We start from the raw sequence: 21,029 nt of genomic DNA, 5'->3' as shown, positions 1-21,029 counted from the left end.
ACTTGTGTGTTAGCTTTTGGAAAGGCACACCTGCCAACAGTCTCAGGCAAGTTTTAAGTTTTAATGTTGCTTTTTACTTTCTTACTGTTGCTGTCGCTTTTTACTGTTACTTCTTAATGTTGCTTCTTACTTTTATATATATATATATATATATATATATATATATATATATATATATATATATATATATATATATATATATATATATATATATATATATATATATATATATATATATATATATATATATAAAACCTGGGTATCCCTACTCATATGATCCTATTAGGCTTTATAAAGGCTTTTGACAAAGTTTGCCATCATCGTTTGAAGGCAAAACTCTTAGCTACCGGGATACATGTGGAGGTTGTTGAATGGGTGATGCAGTTCCTCTCAGTAAAAAAACAAAGAGTTAAAGTGTTTGGGGATAAGCGGCAACAATCCTCTCAGAAGTTAATGGAGTTAATAGTGGCGTGCCCCAGGGAACAATCTTGGGCCCAACACTTTTCAATATTTTCATTAATGATGCTCCACGGGCTGTAAGAAATAAGATGAGCATTTATGCCAACGATTCAAAGCTTATTGGGCCCAGGGAGTCGACAGCAACAAGAGCCACTATACAGGAAGACCTGGATTCAATTTCCCTTTGGGCCCGCTAATGGAAGCTTGAGTTAAACATTCAGAAATGCAAGACAGTACATTTCAAGAAAACGAAGGAGAAGTGGCAGTGCTATATCAGTGGAGGGGATGGCTCTGGGCACTCGATTGGTTCTTCAGCAGCTGAAAGAGATTTGGGAATAGTCATTGATGAAGGATTAAATTTCCACAAACTCACACAAACCGTGGTTGCGAAAGAATCTCAGACTCTTGGAATAATTAAGCGTACAGTACGTAACAGATCATCCAAAGTCATGACGAAGCTGTACAAGGGTCTTGTGCGACCATTGCGGGACTTTTGGATATGTGTTGCCACGCCCCTGAATAAGGGTGACCAACAGAAAATAGAGTCTGTTCAAAGGCACGCAACTAAAGCTGTTGATGGATGCAAGAACTTAACTATCCATCTCGCCTAAACAAACTACAGCTCCCAACACTTGTCTACAGACAACGGAGGGGCGATGTCATCATGGCTTACAAGCTACTGCATGCCGATTCCTCTTCTCGGAAGCCTTTCCAACTTGACGAATCACCCAGGACAAGAGGGCATACCAAGAAGCTGCTTTGGAAGGGAGCTCACAGCAGACTCCGCAACCACTATTTCTCCAATAGAGTGATGGCCCCCTGCAACAGTCTTCCCAATGCAGCTGTCACCGCTTCCTCTGTCGCTGAATTCAAGATCGGCGTTAATAAGAATTGGTCAACCAAACCATGGAAAACAGAGTGGGACGCCGCCGAACCAATGGCTCCCCATCATCACTGATCAGCAGCCAGCGACCAGTGACTCTACAGGATTTTTTCCTTATTTCTCTGGACAATGCAATTTAATGTAATTTTAAGATATATATATATATATATATATATATATATATATATATATATATATATATATATATATATATATATATATATATATATATATATATATATATATATATATATATATATATATATATATAATATATATATATATATATATATATATATATATATATATATATATATATATATATATATATATATATATATATATATATATATATATATATATATATATATATATATATATATATATATATATATATATATATATATATATATATATATATATATATATATATTTGTTTGTTTTCCCAGGGCTATCGCATCCAACCAATGGTCCTAGAATGTCGGGAGAAGGCTCGTTTAACGGAGTTTAATAGTTCTAGCACCCTTTTTAAGTGGCCAAAAAGATTGGAAGATTGGAAAATTTGATTGGAAAAGTTAATAGTTTTACCACATTTTCTAAGTGGCCAAAAAGATTGGAAATTTTGATTGGAAACACCCCCTAAAAGTAATATAATCTTTTAAACTGAAAGTAAGGAGCGACATTAAATCTTAAAACGAACAGAAATTATTCCGTATATGAAAGAGGCTGTGCCCTCCTCAACGCCTCGCTCTTTACGCTAAAGTTTGACTTTCTCACAACTCTTTTTTTTAAACAATAAAAACTTTAGCGTAAAGAGCGAGGCGTTGAGGAGGGCACAGCCTCTTTCATATACGGAATAATTTCTGTTCGTTTTAATATTTAATGTTGCTCCTTACTTTCAGTTTAAAAAACTTTTTTTATTTTATTTAAAGGCTGCGAAAGCGGGGGGTTTGGGGGGTGGGAGCCCCCCAACTGTGCCTCCTAATCCCTGTACGTTTTAAGGTTCGACCTTGTAACTCAGCCTCTTTAACTCTTTAGAAAATGTAGTTTTTTTCAAATAATTTCTGCACGTTTTTGTACAGTTTATTACTTATTCTTGCTTGACTAACTGTTAGCTGATCGTGTCAGGAGTTAAAGTTGGGGGCTGCCGCCCCCCAAACCCCCTGCTCTTGAGCATTCTTGTGTTAAGGCTTTTAATTCCTGAATACTTAAATCACGTCATACAGGGTGCCTCCTAATCCCTGTACGTTTTAAGGTTCGAACTTGTGACTCAGCCTCTTTAACAGCCCCCCAACTGTGCCTCCTAATCCCTGTACGTTTTGAGGGTCGACCTTGTAACTCAGCCTCTTTAACTCTCTAGAAAACTTAATTTTTTTCAAATAATTTAAAAAAGAAACTGAGTTTCTTTTTTAAAGTTTAAATTCAGTATAGAAATAATTTGCTCTGACGGTGAATCGAACCCGGGTTTTCCGCCTGACAGTCTGAAGTATCAACCGCTGGACTAATGAGACACAATTGTAATTGTTTCTTAGTAAATGGAATCTATTTTCGCAAAGCAAATTCCCACAAAACTTGATATTTGGTTTTTGGAAAACAGGGAAGGAGTGATCAGATTGAGCTTAAATTTCTAGGATAAGCTCCCAGGCCCCAGGAAAGCTTATCCTCTAAATTTCAGCCCGATCAGACAACGTTAAAGGGCGGTTGTGGTGGGAAAAATTAACATGGGCTATTATAGGAAAACGAGGTTTTTCGTAAATGTACATTCGGGGGATAATTTTTTGGGTATGAAAATATCAAAAGGCCCTAACAGGTCGAATTCTGCTTCGAATGAGTCCTCATTCACCCGGATCAGTTGCCAACTGTGGCCTGTAGGCGTGGATAAGAAAAAAAAGAAATGATGATGATGAATTTTAAGTGGCTATATTTGTTTTTTTGAAAACAGGGAAGGAGTAATCGGATTGAGCTGAAATTTCAAGGATTAGCTCCCGGGCCCTAGGAAAGCTTAACCTTTAAATTTCAGCCCAATCGGACAACGTTAAAGTGGGGCTGTGGTGGGAGGGTCGAAACTTCCAGCCCAGTTTACCCCATGAAGATAAAGTCGGAGGAGGATGAAATTTTGCAAGTTTCTTAGTTTGAGCTTGGGCTACAAAATGCGATTACCGCCGTCTCTCTGCGACCTCTAGGACCTGAAATCGCTTAACATTGTGGTGGGTCGCCTCTTTATAGAGGCACAAGTGTGCCTCCTTGAACTAAAACTAACATCATTCTTAAATAAAACAGAAAGTTAAGAACAAACTGGAATGAGGGTTTCTTAATAAAACAGGCCTACACTAAATTGCAAGTCAGGGCAGAATATGCTAATTCTGAAAAACCCACAGAAAATGCTTATAAACCAGAATATGCCATTTAGATAGTTCAAATTCGTCAAAGGCATTCTACGATAACCATTGTTTTTCGGAACGCATTTTTGGCTTCTTAAAAGAAAAATGCTAAATTTGAGTCTTTTGAAAATAATTTTACATTTTTTGTGTATAGATTAATTTCAAACTACTATCTGAGGAATAAAAAAATAGTCACTAGATCCTTCCAGAAGGCTACACAAAATTATGATAATTACTTTTTAAATTACACTAAAATAGATTTTTTCCAAAAAAAAAAAGATTTTTGCTCATGAGATTTTCGCCAAACATAAAAAATATTGCTGAATTTACATTTTTTTTTTAAATAGTTTCATTGGGTAGAAGATAAACAGAAACTGATGCACAATTTGACGCTAACTAAGTAAAAAAAAAAATTGTATATTGAAAGTCAAGAACAGCATTAAATATTAAACAAACATAAATTATTCCTTAAACCAAGGGATCTATCCCCCTCATCAACCACTGCTCTTTACCCTCAAGTTCTTAAGAACTTTACTGAAAGCATTTATCATTGCAATACACGTACTATCAATTCCTTTTTAAAACATGCGAAATGAAACTTGTGTTGTTGAAGGCAAATGAAAATCAATAAGCTCTTCCGTTCTTGAGATACAGTGAAAACTACTTTTATTCCAAACCTACTTTCAATGACTCTTGTTCTAGAGCATCCATTCTCTAAGTAAAAGGGACAAAACATTAGCGTAAAGACCGGAGGGTTCAGGAGGAGGCAGCCACCTTCATATATGGAACAATTTTTGCTGGTTTTAATGTTATATTTTATATTATTAAAAAAAAAAAATTCTAAAAATCTAGTTTTAAGAGAATGTAGCAGTTGTCCCTTTGCAGCTGTTTGCATTAAAAGAAAAGTTTTAGTATTTTTCTTTTTAGCGAAAGCAAAAAGTATATCATCTTTGTTTTTTTTAATCTTTTTAGAAAAACAAAACAAAAAAACAGGAATGTCTAGGAATGTTCTTTTGAAGGAAAAAGTTAAATAAATTGGTCGAATTTACTTCTGAAAAGCTCAATTATCAGAGTGATTGTCATAAAATTATATTTCTGTCTAATTTATTTACACAACATAACTATTAGAACATATAAGCTAAAAAATTATATAATTGAGCGTCAATACGGCACTAATGTAAAAATATTACAAATAAATAAATTATAACACGTCATTCAGGTTTTTGTTTCTATGGCCATTTGCTTCTCCGCTGTCATAGTTCTGAAAAATAAAACAAAGTTAAAATAACAAGAAAACCAGGGCACATAACTGGGTAAATGTAAGAAACATAGTCAAAATTATTTCAAATTCAGCCAGTAAAGAACAGTAATAAAATAAATCTCAAAATTTAGATGAAAATATATAAAAAGCTAGACATTTGTGTAAATATGACACAATTAATGTTTTCTTTTTTAATTTTGAATCAATTTAAAGGGCCCAAACCACAGATTATAAAAACTGATAAGAGACGAGGCTTAAATTTACCTAAAAAAACTATTAAGGGCTACCTAACAAAATAAGAAATTCACCCCCAGAAAAATTTACCCATGAAAAATTGTTCAAAGGAATGCCTGAACGACAAAACATAGCATTAAGGAAATATACCCTTGGAAAAAAAGTCCTAAGGAAAATCTGGCCGCTGGAAACTTGTTCCAAACCGAACTTGGCTATAAAAGCATGAGGGCCATAGCCATTTTACTTATTTTCGCAATATGGGTCTGTCAAGTTGATTTCTGCAGTAAAGTACTTGTTAAATGATGGTTTTTCTATAGAGCAAAAACTTAAAAATTTCAATTGGAGACTTGAATTCTGTAGAAGAAATCTCGAAACAATTTGAAACAAAACAAACTTCAAAATCCTTAAAAAATTTCAGCTGAAAAGAAAATTAAAGGCCCAGTACTGTCACGCTTTCAGCTAATTCACTGTTTCAATTTAGTCGCCTATTGTTAAAATTTATATTTTTTTTGGAGGGGGGAGGGGGAGGGCAGGGGAGGGGGTTTTTAAGTTAAAAAAAATGGTAGTAAATACATCTCTACTTTACCAACCAACCAAGAGGGCCTTCTGCAAGTAAAGAGCAGGTAAAACCAACTCTTTAGGTAGTAGATAGTGAAATCATATATAATTTTTTTTATTTATTTAATGCGAATTATAAACAAAAAAATTGAACAAACCCACATCCCCTATAAATGCCACGGCATGAGGTAGGCTTTGACTAAAAAAGCATTTAATTTTTTTTTCTGGAGACGTTCGGTCTCCCTATCTTTTACACAATACATAATCATCCACTCATGCGTCCACAAGAAGAACCTTTTGAGCGCAGCACGTATTAAAAAAACTTCTAGATCCGTCGTTTTGTTTTGAGAGTGACACTACTTCAGTGTGTAATTCAGCCTGTGTTATCCGTAGGGATAATGTATTAATTAAAATACGGAAATTCTTGAACTCTTAAGGTAGTTCCTCTGTTATTGTGTTCCGGAGCAACACTACTGATTTTGCAGCTGTTTTTGAATCCCGTGATCAGTCGTCTGTAGCTCCGAAGAGATGAAAGATGCAAACTTAGAAGTTCCAGTAGTTTTTCAGAAAAAACTTTTGTTTTCCTCACGTTGTACATGGTGTCAAAACTTAACTATTCTGGCTGGGGATGTAAGCTTTCCAGAACAATTTTATGTCGTACTCCTGCAGAACATTAAATTATCTCTCTGAGAACCGTATCTCTTCTAGATTTCTTGGAAATAATCCTGGAAAAGTCGCCATCAAATGCTTCATTCCAATTTTTTGGGTTGATTTCTTAAATTTTGGATTTGATGGCTCTTTTCTTAATTAAGTTGTACTATGAAAAGTATGCAAGATTTCATAAACTTTCTTATATACAAAATTGCTTCGTTAACTTGGAAATAATTTCCAAAGTTGTCAGGAGGCATGGCGTGTTTTGATATCCTAGAGATAACCTTTTCTAGACAAGATAGAATATTTTCTGCAAGGCGAATAGAAAGATATTTATCTTCTAAGACATGGAGCTGACATTAATTTCCAAAAATAAAATAAATTTCGATTTTTAAGTTTTGATTTTGTGAATTCACTACATTTTGTCTAAATAAGACGTCCTAGCTTCGAAATTATACTTCTTAGAAACTTAACAACTTCGAATACTGATAGAAGTTCATATTATATCTTCAAAAACCTAAGCTAAATTTTCCCATCTCTCCTAAGTTTCTGGAAAATAGTACCGTAAATTTTGATTTTGATACAGAAGTTCCCATTTTTGTTTCTAAACTTTCGATTTTGATGTTTATCATATCTTAGACAATGCCATGATAACTAAGTAAGAAGACACAAACTATTCTGTATCCAAAAATTAACTGTACACTAAGAAACAATTTCTAAAGTTGTAATAGCGTATCAATATCCTTGATATTCCAGAGGTAACTTTTTTTTCTTGATAAGGTAGAATTTTTTTTCCCCAGCACACATGGATTTCCAAAAATAAAGTTCCTTCTGTGACTTTTCCTAATTTTAAGGTTTGATCCTTCTAGTTCCCTACACATACTACTACGGCTCCTACTAATAGCTCACTGAAGCATCAAGATGCCTGAGGCCAATAGGGCTATGAACGCTACTCTTTCGACCCAATCTATTCATAGCCTCCCTCTTTGCACCCTCCCAGGACGTTCTAATATCCCTTAAGTTTTTCTTTACGACCTCCTCTCACCCAATCCGGGGACGACCTGCTTTTCGTTTGGTTCTAAATGGTTGGATGACAAAGATGATCTTTGGTAATCTGTCATCCTTCATCCATAGAAGCCAGATGAGCCAGATTAAGCTTTCTCTCATTATAGCCCTAGAAAGCGGAATTGGACCACATTTTTCATACAGCTTATTGTTTGAAATACGGTAAGTCAGGTACCCAAAACGATCTGTAGACATTTCTCTGAAAAACATCTAACAAATCATCCTCCGTCTTTCGGAATCCCCATGCTTCGACCATACTTGACCACTGTCATTACTGTAGCTTCAAGTATTCTAATCTTGATTCGCAGACTTATCTTCTTATTCTTCCAAACTTTTTGTCACCTGTGAAAAAAACCCTGGGTCTTGGCTATTCTACTTTTAAAATCTTCACTGCACCCATCGTGATTACTAATAGTACTACCTAGGTAAGTGAACCTGTCCTCTTGATCGATCTTCTCGTTACCCAGCATTACCCCTTCACCTTCACTTATTTCCCAGTTTTAGCGACTTAGTCTCCTTAATATTAATTTTTAAACCTGTGCATGCACCTTGAACTCTCAAAACCTACAAAATTAATTCATTTAGCTAACATTTTCATCTATGATGCTCAAATCATTAGCATAATGTAAGTCAGAGAGAGTTTTACTTCCTCGTTAGATTTCGTATTCTCCCATAGCCTTTATTGTGCTCCTTAAGACAAAATCCATCAAAATGATCAACGTAAATGGCGATAAAACCCAACCCTGGTTGACTCCTGATTCGAAACTATATCAGCTACTAACCTTATTTCCGACCTTAACCACAGCAGTGTTATTCTCACACATAGCACTCAAGCCCTTTAATGTATTCATCTGGTATACCATTAGAACCTTTTCTAAACTGCTGATTCTCTAACTGCTGAATCGAAAACCAGCACCTAATCTATAAAACTAAGGACTAAAGAGATCTGATGACCCAGGCACTTCTCAGTTATTATTCTAAGGGTCGAGACATCCTATCAATACTTAAAACCAAACTGTTCTACTCTAAAAGCTTTAGCTACAAAATCTCTAAGTCTAAACAGTATTATCATACTAAATAATTTACTTCCGACAGAAAACAGGTTAATGCCTCTATAATTGCCACGCTCACTCTTATCACCTTTCTTGTAGAGGGGTTTAATTAATGTTTTCCTAAGATCGCCCGGTACTTCAGAAACCATATTCATAATCTTTAGTAATTTATCTCTAACTTCACAACCACCATATTTAAAAAACTCATTTATCATACAATCAGAACCTGGAGTCTTATTATTTTTTAATCCTTTTGGTACTACCACTAATTCATCCTCACAAAATAAATCTTCCTTAACTTCCTCTGTGTCACCAACTTTTTCAATCTTCTCTATTTCTTTTCCGGGAACCTTGTCATGGTTTAGCATATTCACAAAATGTTCTGCCCATCTCTCTTTAACTCTTTCCTTATCACTAATTGTAGTTCCGTTCCTATCCTTAACTGGGATAAGTCCAGATTGACTTCTCCTCTCAATTTTTTAACATGTTAGTTCAGCATTTTACTATCAGGCCTTCTGGCCGCATCTTCCAGATCTTCAGCAATTTTACCCATGACCTCCACTTCACACCTCTTTATTTCATATTTGAATGCTTTCTCTACTTTAGTTACTTCCTTCTTATTTTCGTATGATATATCAGTCAAATATTCCTTGTACAACCCCCTCCTCCTGTCTACAAAACTAAAAGCATTTTCACTAACATTCTTAGCTGCGTTTCTAACTTTCATCCCTAAGATACCATCTACAACCTCACAAACTATTTTTCTAAAATGATTCCATCCATCTTCTAAATTTTGAAATTTTAGACTCTCAATTTTACTATTCAACTGTTCCTGGAAAGTTTCTCTCAAATTCCCATCGTGGAGTCTACCAGCTTCATTACTTCCCGAAAGGCAGTTATGCTTTCTAAATATCATCTTTAAATTGACCCTAGACACTACTAGATGGTGATATTTACTTTTAACCTCAATAACAGTACTACCACTAATTCATCCTCACAAAATAAATCTTCCTTCACTTCCTCTATGTCACAAACTTTTTCAATCTTCTCTATTTCTTTTCCGGTAGCCTTTTAACGGTTTAGCATATTCACAAAATTTTCTGCCCATCTCTCTTTAACTCTTTCCTTATCGCTAATTGTAGTTCCGTTCCTATCCTTAACTGGAATAAGTCCAGATTGACTTCCCCTCTCAATTTTTTAGCATGTTAGTACAGCATGTGGCCGCATCTTCCAGATCTTCAGCAATTTTACCCATGGCCTCCACTCCACACCTCCTTATTTCATATTTGAATGCTTTTTCTACTTTCCTTATTTTCTTCTTGTCTTCGAATGATATTCAATCAAATATTTCTTGTACAAGCCCCTCCTCCTGTCTACAAAACTTGAAGCATTTTCACTAACATTCTTAGCTGCATTTCTAACTTTCATCCCTAAGATACCATCTAAAACTTCACAAACTATTTTTCTAAAATGATTCCATCCATCTTCTAAATCTTGAAATTTTAGAATCTCAATTTTACTATTCAACTGTTCCTGGAGAGTCTCTTTAAAATTACCATCATGGAGTCTACCAGCTTCATTACTTCCCGGAAGGCAGTTACGCCTTCTAAATTTCATCTTTAAATTGATCCTAGACACTACTAGATGGTGATATTTACTTTTAACTTCAATAAAAGCACTCCTATATACTCTAGCATCTAGTGTAGATCCTGCCAGCCTTCAGTTTACGATAACATAATCAATAAGGTTACCTGTCGTACTATCATGCGAATACCATGTTAACTTATTGGCCATTTCATGTCCAAATAGCATTGGTTGTAACTACATTGTTATACCTACAAAATTGCATCAGTCTGTAACCGTTACTATTTTCTTTTCACACACCAAATTTACATAGGCTAGGATACCATCTATCCCTATTTCTAATAACCTGTGCATTAAAATTCTCTAATAAAAGTACTCTGTTTCCACCTGGGATCCAGTAATTTGTTCCTGTAGCTGTAACTGTAAGTAAAATTCAACTGATTTATACTATCCCCATCTTTCAATCCTAGAAAATCATATACTACTATGACTGATATCCTGCAGTTTTTGGTGGTAAAATCAGCAATTAGTATTCTACATTATTAATACCTTCTGAACCTAAACAAGACTTAGCAGCTTCTTTATTCAGCATGAGTCCTATTCCTTGTCGATGCACCTTATCCTTCCCGCCTTAGTGAATTAATTTATATCACCTAATTTCACGTTTCCTATCCCTGGGATATGAGTTTCTGAAACTTCTAATAAGTCCAGTTCAAATCGTCTAAATTTGTCAGTCAAAACTTCAAAACGATATTTGTTTTTCCAAGTTGCAATTTTCAGATTATTCAAATCATTGAAATTACTATGGCCTCAGGAAAAGCAATAGTCACAAATACCAGTGCTAAACGGGAACCATCACATCTTCTCAAGTCAACACGAAACACTTAACATGGCTTAGAACCGGCACTGGAGGTCTGTCTTTTCGAGAGTTTTTAGACTTTAGAAAAAATATATAATGATAAAATTAAATATAAAATATAAATATAAGAAACATATAAAAAAAGTACTATAATGCTTTACATTAACTGAATATACAATGTCTGGTATTTTGGCACTTGGTTTTACAAGAACTATCAAATAGAAAGTATTGGATTAAGATCCAGCTATATAGATTGATAGATTCTATACCCATATTTAGAAATAGCGAAAACCTTGTTTTTTTAGTGAACCGGATCCTACAGAAAAGGCCGCAACAAATCTTTAAAATAAGAATTATATGGGAATTTCAGTGCACAGTATGTTCTAGAAGCCAACGCAAATTGGTAATAGAATCCAGTACAACATATTTTGCAAACACAATAAGTTCACAATATACGAACTAGCAACTAGTATTAGAAAGCGTCAATTGCTTCTTTTAGTTTTGGACAAGACGATGCTTGAACACATAACTCATTTAACCACTGACGGCGTTACCACGTCAACGCAATCTATTCTTTCCCACTGAAGAATGATCTTTACTTATTCGAGTATATAAAAAACATAAGGTTAAATTCATGAAGGGGTCCTTTATTTAGGTCCCGAGTTGTTCTTGTATAATTTTCCTTTCTTGATGCTTAGTCCTGCAAATTTAAGCGATACAATGTTTAATTCAGGCCAAAAAACATCAAAATTAGAAATAAGCTTACTTTGTAAGATGGATTTTCGTAAGCGGATTGAGATTTTCTTGCAGTTATTGTGGCAGTTGCCTTTGTTCCTCGGCGCAACAAGATTATAGACAAGATAATAACCAACAGAATGGCACAACCAGCAACGACAGCCATTATTGTCATGGCTATGAAGTACTTCTGATCTGATCTATCACCAGCTCTGTCTTGAGACGATTGTATCAAACCTAAAACAAATCGGAACTTAAAGCCGTGTTTAAAAGGTGAGAAGAAATGGTATCATCTCCCGAGGGTAGCTGAGGCTACAGCCTTCACTGAAAACTAGGAATACGGTCATGAAATTTTAATTTATGCATTTATTTGCTTTAAGTTGAAAACTCAGGAAAACCAAACATAGTGTGGTGACAATTGTTCTACCCCCTCCAGATCTTAAAATTACCAAAACTGGGTAAGATTCTTTCGATTTTCTAAACAGATAAAAAAAAAAAAAATTTCCCGTTTCTTTAGCAAAAAAAACTTGCTTTTTCAAAAAGAAGAACAGTTGAGAAACTTTTCAAAGGTAATGATCAAATGAAGCAAATACAATTGGACACTACTTTATTTTTACTTCAGCAAAGGTCTTTAAACTATAAAAAGCTTTTATGTTTTTGCAACTGCCATGTAAGATTTAATTATTTATTTTATTTAGTAAGTATCCAGTCACTTCAGCTAATTACTACCCACGAGGTTTCACAGTGAATACACACCACTCTCGCAAACCACAAAAAGCATTTTTTTTTTCTTTCTTTCTTAATCATTAAATTCTGAGGACTTAGCTAGTATAATTTGCGAATAAAAAGAGACAATTTCTTTATTAAAGAGCCTATAGTGGTGGGACAAGCCTTCAGCTTTTCAGATTTTCTCTAATGTAGTCTATAAAAATGAGCTTAAACCTCACTTATAAACAGTATCAAAATTCTCATATTTAAACAACCGCAAAAAATTTAGGACATCTTTTTCCATCAAATGGCTAAAGCAATAAAACCAGAACTGACAATGAATATTTTTTTTTTTAACTTTCTATTCAAGTTAAAGCTTTCATTTATTAAAAGCAAAAAAGATGTTTCTTTCTTCAAGGAAAAATTGAAATTTCTATTCGAAATGAAAGTATTGAGAGATCATGACATAAAATTTGTCCTTGAATAACTACGAAACGTGATGAAATACGTTTCGTATGAAATAACTACTAAATACAGACAAGGGCTTAGAAACTTTAACAAGTTGTTAATTTTAATATGGTCTTGTGGATAAAGCGTAGATTATGGATTAGTCTTGTGGATTATGATTGTTTGGCAAATCGGCATCTAATGAAATGCTTTATTACTTGAACTGTTAATCTTTACGAACGAAATAACCAAATTCTATTTAAATAGAATTCCAAATAATAATGGTGAGAGCCAATCTCTAGCTCTAAAAGAACGTGACGCTTTCATTTTCTGTCTGTAAAAAATACAAATGTCCTGCAAGCAAGAAAAAGGAAACTATTTTCACTGCATTTGGAAATAAGAATTTTTTTTTTGATTTTTACTAAACTTAGTATGCTTTTTGTTTTATAGATTTTATCAAATTGCCCTATGAATGTTTCGAATCATGGAATTTATTTAAAATTACCCGCAAATAAGGCAAGTCTTAAGTAGACGGAGTAGACAGGGTCATTAAAAGGATAACCATGCATTTTTTTTTCCGGGCAAGTTTCTTATGATGTCAAATGCAGTTCTAAAAAAAAAAATCATCCATAAGATATCTGACCCCCTACAAATCCAGCCAAGTTCTTCATAAACTTTTTGCAAGAACTAAACTACAAATAAGTTAGAAGGCATTCTGAAAAACATTATTTCGTATATAAAACATATTAATATACAATAGATTGCAGACAGCATTTTTTCCTTTGTTTTTTGCGAACTAGTTGCACTTTTTTTCACACCACCCACAAAGTTTCCTAAGGTGTTTGAAGTAGGCAAAACCGGTTTTTCAAATTTGCTTCTCGTTTTACAGTTCTTTCGTTTTACACCTTCGTTTTACACCTTTCTTGCTAGGCGCGTGGCGGCTATTTACCTGCTCGTGTTTTGCAATATATGGACGCTTGAGAGACACAGATATTTGTTTTTTATTTCACTGGTAGAGGCACAATTTTTTCTATATTTTTCTTTGCAATCTAGTAAATTCAAAATACTTATTTTTCTATGCAGTCTAGTAAATTCAAAATACAATTAAATGTTTTTCCTTTTACGCTAGAGATATTGCTGCAAACCTCGGAAAACTTATTACCATTCTCTATTATTGTTTAAAAGGATGTGATTTGACTATTTTCAATTTGAACTGAAAATATCTAAGCTACACGATCGAGGATGAGATCTCACGACCTACCGATAAATATAGATAAACCCGATTCAAAATTACTGTCGATTCAAAATAAATTTCGGTTAATGGAATCAAGGAAACTTCATGCGATTTTTATTTTGGATTTGCAAAAAGTAGCTCTGGCTCGTATAGCTCAAATTGCAGACATGGAATCGTATTACATTAGAAGCTTTTCAAATGGCAGTCAAGAGCGACATTATAACTTAAAACGATACAACTTATCCTGTGTATGAGGGGAGCCATCACCCCCTAGCCCCTCCTCAAGTCTGTAAGCTAAACTTTTCATAGTGTTTAACAGAAAGATTTTCTGAGTACAATAAATATAGTTATTTGTTTATTGAATATAACTTAGGTAATTAAATTGAATATAATTGAATAAAATTGAATTAAATTGAATAGTTTAAAGCTAATGCACGTTCAATAAGTTCTTTTTTAATATAAATAAAACAACAGATATTTAGTTGCTGAGATGGCATGGCTCATGACGACCAGCTATACAGATACTAGGAACCGTGCTTGCTTAGGTTTATTATTATATGGGCCGCAAGCCCCCACTCCAGACCCTTCTGTGTCTTCCCTGTTCCTTATCTTGTGAACCAATGCCAAAGAATTATTGTCTGTATTTTAGGAAAACCAAAGATTTAGCTGGGTAATCATTCAATTGCCAAGATTAGAAGCATATCATCAATTCCTTGTTGGTGCCATGATTCCTAATGACAAGAAAATAAATGTAATTGGAAAAAATCTAGTGTCGGATTGTGGTTGTGTCAAATATAATTTATATCATATTCCAATGATGAACCTTTGTTTGAGAAAATTTTCCCAAATATAGATAAAAAATACTTTTCTGTGGTGGGTTTGATCTCAGCTTGGTGATATTGGATCCAGAGTTCGAAATCAGCGGTAGCAATACACCGCAGGGCCAACGCTACCTTAGTAGTCAAAAAGCGTTGTTTATCTAATGCATAAATACATAGATAAAAATACTTTTGTAACTATAATAAGGATAATAAAAAAGAATTTACGTAGCCACATTATTGATTACTATATTTGATATTTGTGGCACTTTTATTCATAAAACCATTATTAAACAACTGAATTTAATAAATTGAAAAAAAGGTGAAAAGGTTACCTGATCCTGCAAGTGAAATCTTTGGAATTTGTCCAGGTTTGGTTATGACATCTATCACATTGGAATTCTTCACTTTTCCGTTCGTTAAATATGCCTCAATCCAAAATCGGTATCTGAAAATAAGAAGTACATAATTTTGAAACTTGACCCCTGTCCACAACAAGATTGGACTTTCTCCGATATACTAGTACTAATTAGCACATTTAAAAGAAATTTGAAGATTTGTCAAACACAACGAAATCATTCCATATTGAGATAGAGGGTGGCGAAAAAAAAAACAGGGGACCGTCAAAAGTTATAATTGTTATTTAATATTCTTTCGAAAAACTGCACAACTGCATGTTTAAAAATATCTTTTATAGGCATTAGTATTTAAGTTTTGCTTCTGAATTTCATAATAAGAAATTTTTTTTTGCATAAAATAATTTCAATTCTATCTGTTACAGTCAGTTTAAGAATAATATGAATGCACTACAAATGGGAATCATTTGTAGAAAAAAAAGCTAGAAATTGAGTAAAAGGATCAGTATTATATTTCTACAACAATTTTTCGCAAGATTATCGCTTTAGTAATACTTTAATGTATCTTCTTTAAAACCTAATTCTTAATTAAATAAGACAGAGAAAATAAACAAAACAATTAAAATTGCGAAAGGTAAGGAACACATAACATAAAATATATTCCTCCAGAGGCAAGAAAAAAGCAAACCAAAACGCCATTTTAGATTTATAGTATTTGACTTTTTGTTTTTTCATTGGTTGACTTAATTTTTTACCGTTTAATGTGATTTAAAATGTGAATTAGCTTTGTTAAATGATGCCAAATTTGTTCTTCTTGACCATCCATACGAGAACATTCAAGCAGGATGTATTCATGTTTGGTCAGAAGAAATTATAAGGAAAACATTAAACGGAAATCAAAATTTCAAGAAAATAAATAAAGACACAACAGGTTGGAGTGAATGAAGAGCTTGTCTAGCTGTCTTGGCCTTATGACCCAGCTTCAACTTGTGATTTGGTCATAATTTGCATAGGTTATAAGGTAATAGGCTGTAAAAGAATACAGAATAGTAGAAAATTGAAACTAAAAAATTTAAGCTCTAAAATAAAAGTATTTAAAAGATTTAAAATACCTTAGAAAACTAAAAAGTAATTTCTTTCTAACGAGGAAAATTATGAACTTAAGCCTTTTTTTTCTCTTATACTTACTTATGACCTGGCTTCAATTCTTTCACGGTCATAAAAGACGGTGCATCATGCTTCGCTAATTTGAAAGCAGCTGCGGTATCAGGATCTCCATCTCCTTGGAACAACACTCGGTATATGGTCACGTACTTATCTTCAGGATATGGAACTCCTGTCCAATTCAAATCAGCTGACATTTCAGCAATTCGTGTTGCAGACAAGCTGATATTAAAATTGTATGGATCTAAAATATTTAGAAAAACGTATATTAATAAAAAGACGACAATATTGGCATGTCGGCCGGGTAGCTAATATTCCTAGTAGCTACTATTCTAGTAGCTGCCGGGAAGTATTTTCCATGTATAATGAAATCTCAGCTTTGGATTTACTTTAAATAAGTTCTCAGGCACGAGATTTCTCTTTTTCTCAGATTCTTTTCTTTCATAATAGTACAACAACTTGCACAAAACAATTAGACAGTTAAAAGGAATTAACAAAAGAACATGCAATTAAAAACTAAAACCAAGCCTTCCCCCCCCCCACCCACCACCTAGAAACTTTTTATTATTCAGAGGTACAGAAATAGTCTGAAGTATGGAATTAAAAGCACACATTATTGCTTGTTCGGACGATAAATACACTAGAATCAGAAGTAAATATTTGGTCTAAAAATATTCACAACTTAGGTTTCGTTCTTTCATTCTTTACATAACTAGCCCCGTTCCACTCATTTTTTTTTCAGTCTCCAGAAGTACACAAAAACATTCTTAGGTAAATTAAGTCGTAACTTAATTAAGTCGTAAATAAGTCGTAAAATAAGCGTAAAATAAGTCGTAAATTAATTCTTAGGTAAACAACAATGAAATGGAAAAATGAGAAACCTTGATATTGCAATTTTAAGGTACTTATCGTCTCTTGGGGGAAAATTACAGGGTTTACTGATGTTTAGTTATGCGATTATTATAGAGAATCTGTTTCAGTTCTTTGTAGCATTGAAATGGCTAAATATTCTTCTAAAACAGTTTTTAATACTATATGCAAAAAAACTTTTCGTCAGATTCATATTCCTGTTTAAACACCTTTTTTTATCCTACAAAATAAGTTTTTGTATTTCTGGGGCATGCCTGTGTCCAGGGTTGGGGTCTAGGCCAAACCTGAGAAGACTCATTATTTTTCACAATTTCGAAGAACTTTTTACGGAGATCAAGTATAGGCTACTGTCTATTTCTACAAATTGTTTCAATGATTAGCCATATCAAAACTTTGCTTCAATTTGATAAAAAAAAGTTACAACAATTAGAATGGCTACAAAAAAAGTTAGGCGTGTGGAATTGGGAATTTTTGGATGTTACTTAAAGTATTTTCGCCTAACTTGTACGTGTTTTGATGCTTTAACGAGTTTGAGGCTCGGCCTTGAATTACGAAGTCATTGTTTATTTCAAGAGTAAAATAAGAAGACCCGTGATTAACATAAAAAAAACTAATAAAATGACTTTTGGGTCTGCTAATTTGGTTTTCAATGAGCAGACTCCTGTGAATAGCTCCTCTGAGCTGTTGTATGCCTTGAAAAGTTTGGCGGCTGGGAAATAAAAAAAGCCAAACTTACCTTCAATATTTAGAGTTTTAAACCTTATTGGTTTATCAGAAATAAGCTCGATGACTTGGTTTTCAAACGGCATAAAGATTATGTTTACTTCGTACATAGTACTTGGCATAAGCTCTTCAAGTTTGTAAGAAGTCACGTCGCGGTGAAGTAAAGTTGTCATTGTAAATACCTATGAAAAAAGATGCAAATAAGATGAAAAAAAAAAGAGATTGAGAGAGAAGATTATCTTAAGCTTATTTAGTGTTACTAACCAGTTTGTTTACAGCTCAAACCATAAAACAAACGTTTGACAAAAAAAAAAATAAAAAAATGCAATGCTGGTTATGATTTTATTGCGCCAGCTATGTGGTGAAAACATACTGAGGATATATTCACTTTTGCTTAAATTCTGGAATAAAGTAGAATGTGGGGGTAGCGGTGATAAATTGCTCGCGGTGCCTCTCTTGCAGAGAGTAGTAGGCAAAAATCCTGCCCAGAGTTTGACCGCAAGGCAGGATATTTTATGAAAAACTGCCAAATTTGGATGGATTAAAGGCAGTAATGAATGTCAAAAGAAAGCCGACCCAGAATTCATTTCCCCTGGACATATTAAGTGTTGACCGTTGTGCAAGAAGAGATCCTTTAAGGATCAAGCCAAGGTGGGAGGTGTGTTCTCTTGCTAATACCGGTTCTGAGGGTCAAGAGCCACTTACTGTCGTAAGCTGGCCAGCGGGTGGTGACTCTCGCCTCTTTATACAGGGACGAGTGTTGCCTACCCAAGCCTGTCTAAAGCTCGCGGATGGGGCCCTCGCATGGGTGAAAACAGTAGTGCACACCTTAATAATACTATGGATGGCTCCTCTACAAAGTGCAAAAAGAGATAAACAGCCCTATATCAAACTACCTTATCCGAGTTAGGCAACTATAGCCAAGCAGCTAGTGTTAGTGTATTAGTTGCTTTATTTTTTTAGGGGGGGGGGGAGTAATGGATCTTTATGGCCTGAGTCTCGACTCAGTCTCTTAGTCCACGCACAATAATTATAATAATAAAGCTAGATATACTTTAGCACATTTAAGTACCACTTCGTTCAGCTATTTTCAACATAGTATCAAAGTCAAACGCAGTATCATTAATCCTCATCATGTATATCATGGATTATTTTATTTCCACCACGGGCCATCAATAGAATGGATAGTCGTAGACAGTAGACAGTCGTAGACAGAAACGGCTCATTCGACCGCAGATATGTAAGAAAGCACCGAAATTTGGAGGGCGGGCAACGGCACAAACTCCCACAAAAATGACAAAACCCTTAGGGAATTTCTCGCTAAAACAGATTCAACCATAAAAACTTAAGTTTTTTTAAGCTGAATGACACATAGCGAGTTCTTACTAAAAAATTACAGAAGACATAACAGTTTCTTTTAGATCAAGCCATAAAATTCGCTCAAACTTTACTGACCTTACTCGGCATTTGTAGGTGCAGTATGTGCCATGTCATATTCGAAAAAAATGGCTCTTTTAGTTTCTAGATTTCTCTCTTTTTTTTTGTCTTGGTCAAAATTGGTTTTCTAGTTTACATTTTTTCTTTGAACCCAATTGTGTTGGTTCAGCAATGGTGCAATTTTTACTCTTTTTTAAAAGCCATTTTTCTATTATGGGTGTTTTAAGTTAAATGACAATAAATTGAATATTCAGCACCTTGAGATCTTTCTTAATAGTTTGGGATATTTCTTTGTCAAGATTTGACATGTTCACTTACATCACTTTTTTTAACACTACAAAAATTTTATTACTTCTCTCATATAAAGATTTATTAGAGTTATGAACAAAATGTCCAACTAGCATCAAGAACTCTAAATTTGAATTTTTTGAACTCTAAGTTTGAATTTGAATTAAGAGTCCTACTGAAAACGACTATTACCTGTGCATTGACATCTAAATTCTTATACCGCAATTGAATGCCATCTATCAGCTGTCGCTCATTTTGTTCAAAATTTCTCCATTGAATCGTAGCTTCGTTGGCAGTTAAATCGACAGCTTTTAGTTCAGCATTTACCACCATTTTTGAGGGATGATCAGATGAAGTGGGTGAAAGAGTTGGAGCAGGTAAAGGCTCACTTGGGAAAAACGACTCATCAAAATCAACTGTAAAGAAGAAGATTTTATTTTATTATGGAAATTTTTTGACGAAAAACCATTGAGATTTTTACCCTTTCAAACGCTTGTCTCTAAAATCTACTTTCTCATATACTAATAAACGGATGATTGCAAAATTTAAACAGCTAAGTAACAAAATATTAAGGATAGATGGGGATAGTAGACGTTATTTTCGAAGACCAACTGCCTTTTCATGACGAACAGATTACACTTCAAAAGGGACAAATTTTATTTGACAGTGAAAAAACAACTGCTGAAGACGGTCAAACGTTTATGTGCCGAAGACGGCCACTGTATATGTGACCAAAAAATCCAGAGATTTTTTGATTGTTTCACTGTCAAATAGAAGGATGTGCCCCTGTTATTTGTAAGATATTAGACGGAGATCTACTTTGTTTTAGACTTGTGTATTTGGAATAAACGAATTGTACTAAAAAAGAACACTGGAAAACCACAAAAATATGGAACTGAATCAATTCATAAGAGTTTGAGTAGCATCATTCTCAACTAGTTATTGAAGTTCTCAAAAAGTCAGTGTTTTCTCCCTCTTATTCACAGGCCAGTGGGAATTTTTTTTTCTTTTATTTATTTTTTCGGTACCAAGGTTTTTTAAGCTGAATCATGTATTTTTTGGACTCTGAATCCATATAATTGAATCAGTTTTCTACCAGACGTACTTTTGAAATATATCACTATCATCCACAATTAAGTTGACTGTGAAATCACTATACAACAATGATACAGAATTTTACAAAAACTAGTTAATGTATTTTATCTATTTGTAAACCCGCAGCAACAAAACTACTGCTGCCCAAACTTTAAACCGCGTTCTTT

At 34.0% G+C, this 21,029-nt stretch overlaps 1 protein-coding gene across 1 annotated transcript in view; it reads right to left on the bottom strand.

The window, feature by feature from the left end:
* Positions 1–4,796: 4,796 nt before the first annotated feature.
* The window catches only part of sas (stranded at second transmembrane protein), a 146,913-nt gene continuing 130,680 nt past the window's right edge, over positions 4,797–21,029 (bottom strand). Inside the window, exons 15-20 of the mRNA XM_089092484.1 lie at positions 19,960–20,183; positions 18,056–18,224; positions 16,474–16,693; positions 15,265–15,377; positions 11,754–11,959; positions 4,797–4,984 (exon numbers count right to left, since the gene is read on the bottom strand). Of these exons, the coding sequence (XP_088948610.1) occupies positions 4,925–4,984; positions 11,754–11,959; positions 15,265–15,377; positions 16,474–16,693; positions 18,056–18,224; positions 19,960–20,183 (992 nt within the window). The 3' untranslated portion in view covers positions 4,797–4,924. The remainder of the gene's footprint in view (positions 4,985–11,753; positions 11,960–15,264; positions 15,378–16,473; positions 16,694–18,055; positions 18,225–19,959; positions 20,184–21,029) is intronic.

This window comes from Artemia sp. Qi Xiang Cuo, chromosome 7 (genome assembly GCF_049724085.1).
Source record: "Artemia sp. Qi Xiang Cuo chromosome 7, ASM4972408v1, whole genome shotgun sequence".
In the NCBI taxonomy this organism is placed as follows: Eukaryota; Metazoa; Arthropoda; class Branchiopoda; order Anostraca; family Artemiidae; genus Artemia; species Artemia sp. Qi Xiang Cuo.
The sequence above is the reverse complement of the archived record's forward strand: the minus strand, read 5'-3'. Positions and strand labels throughout refer to the sequence as shown.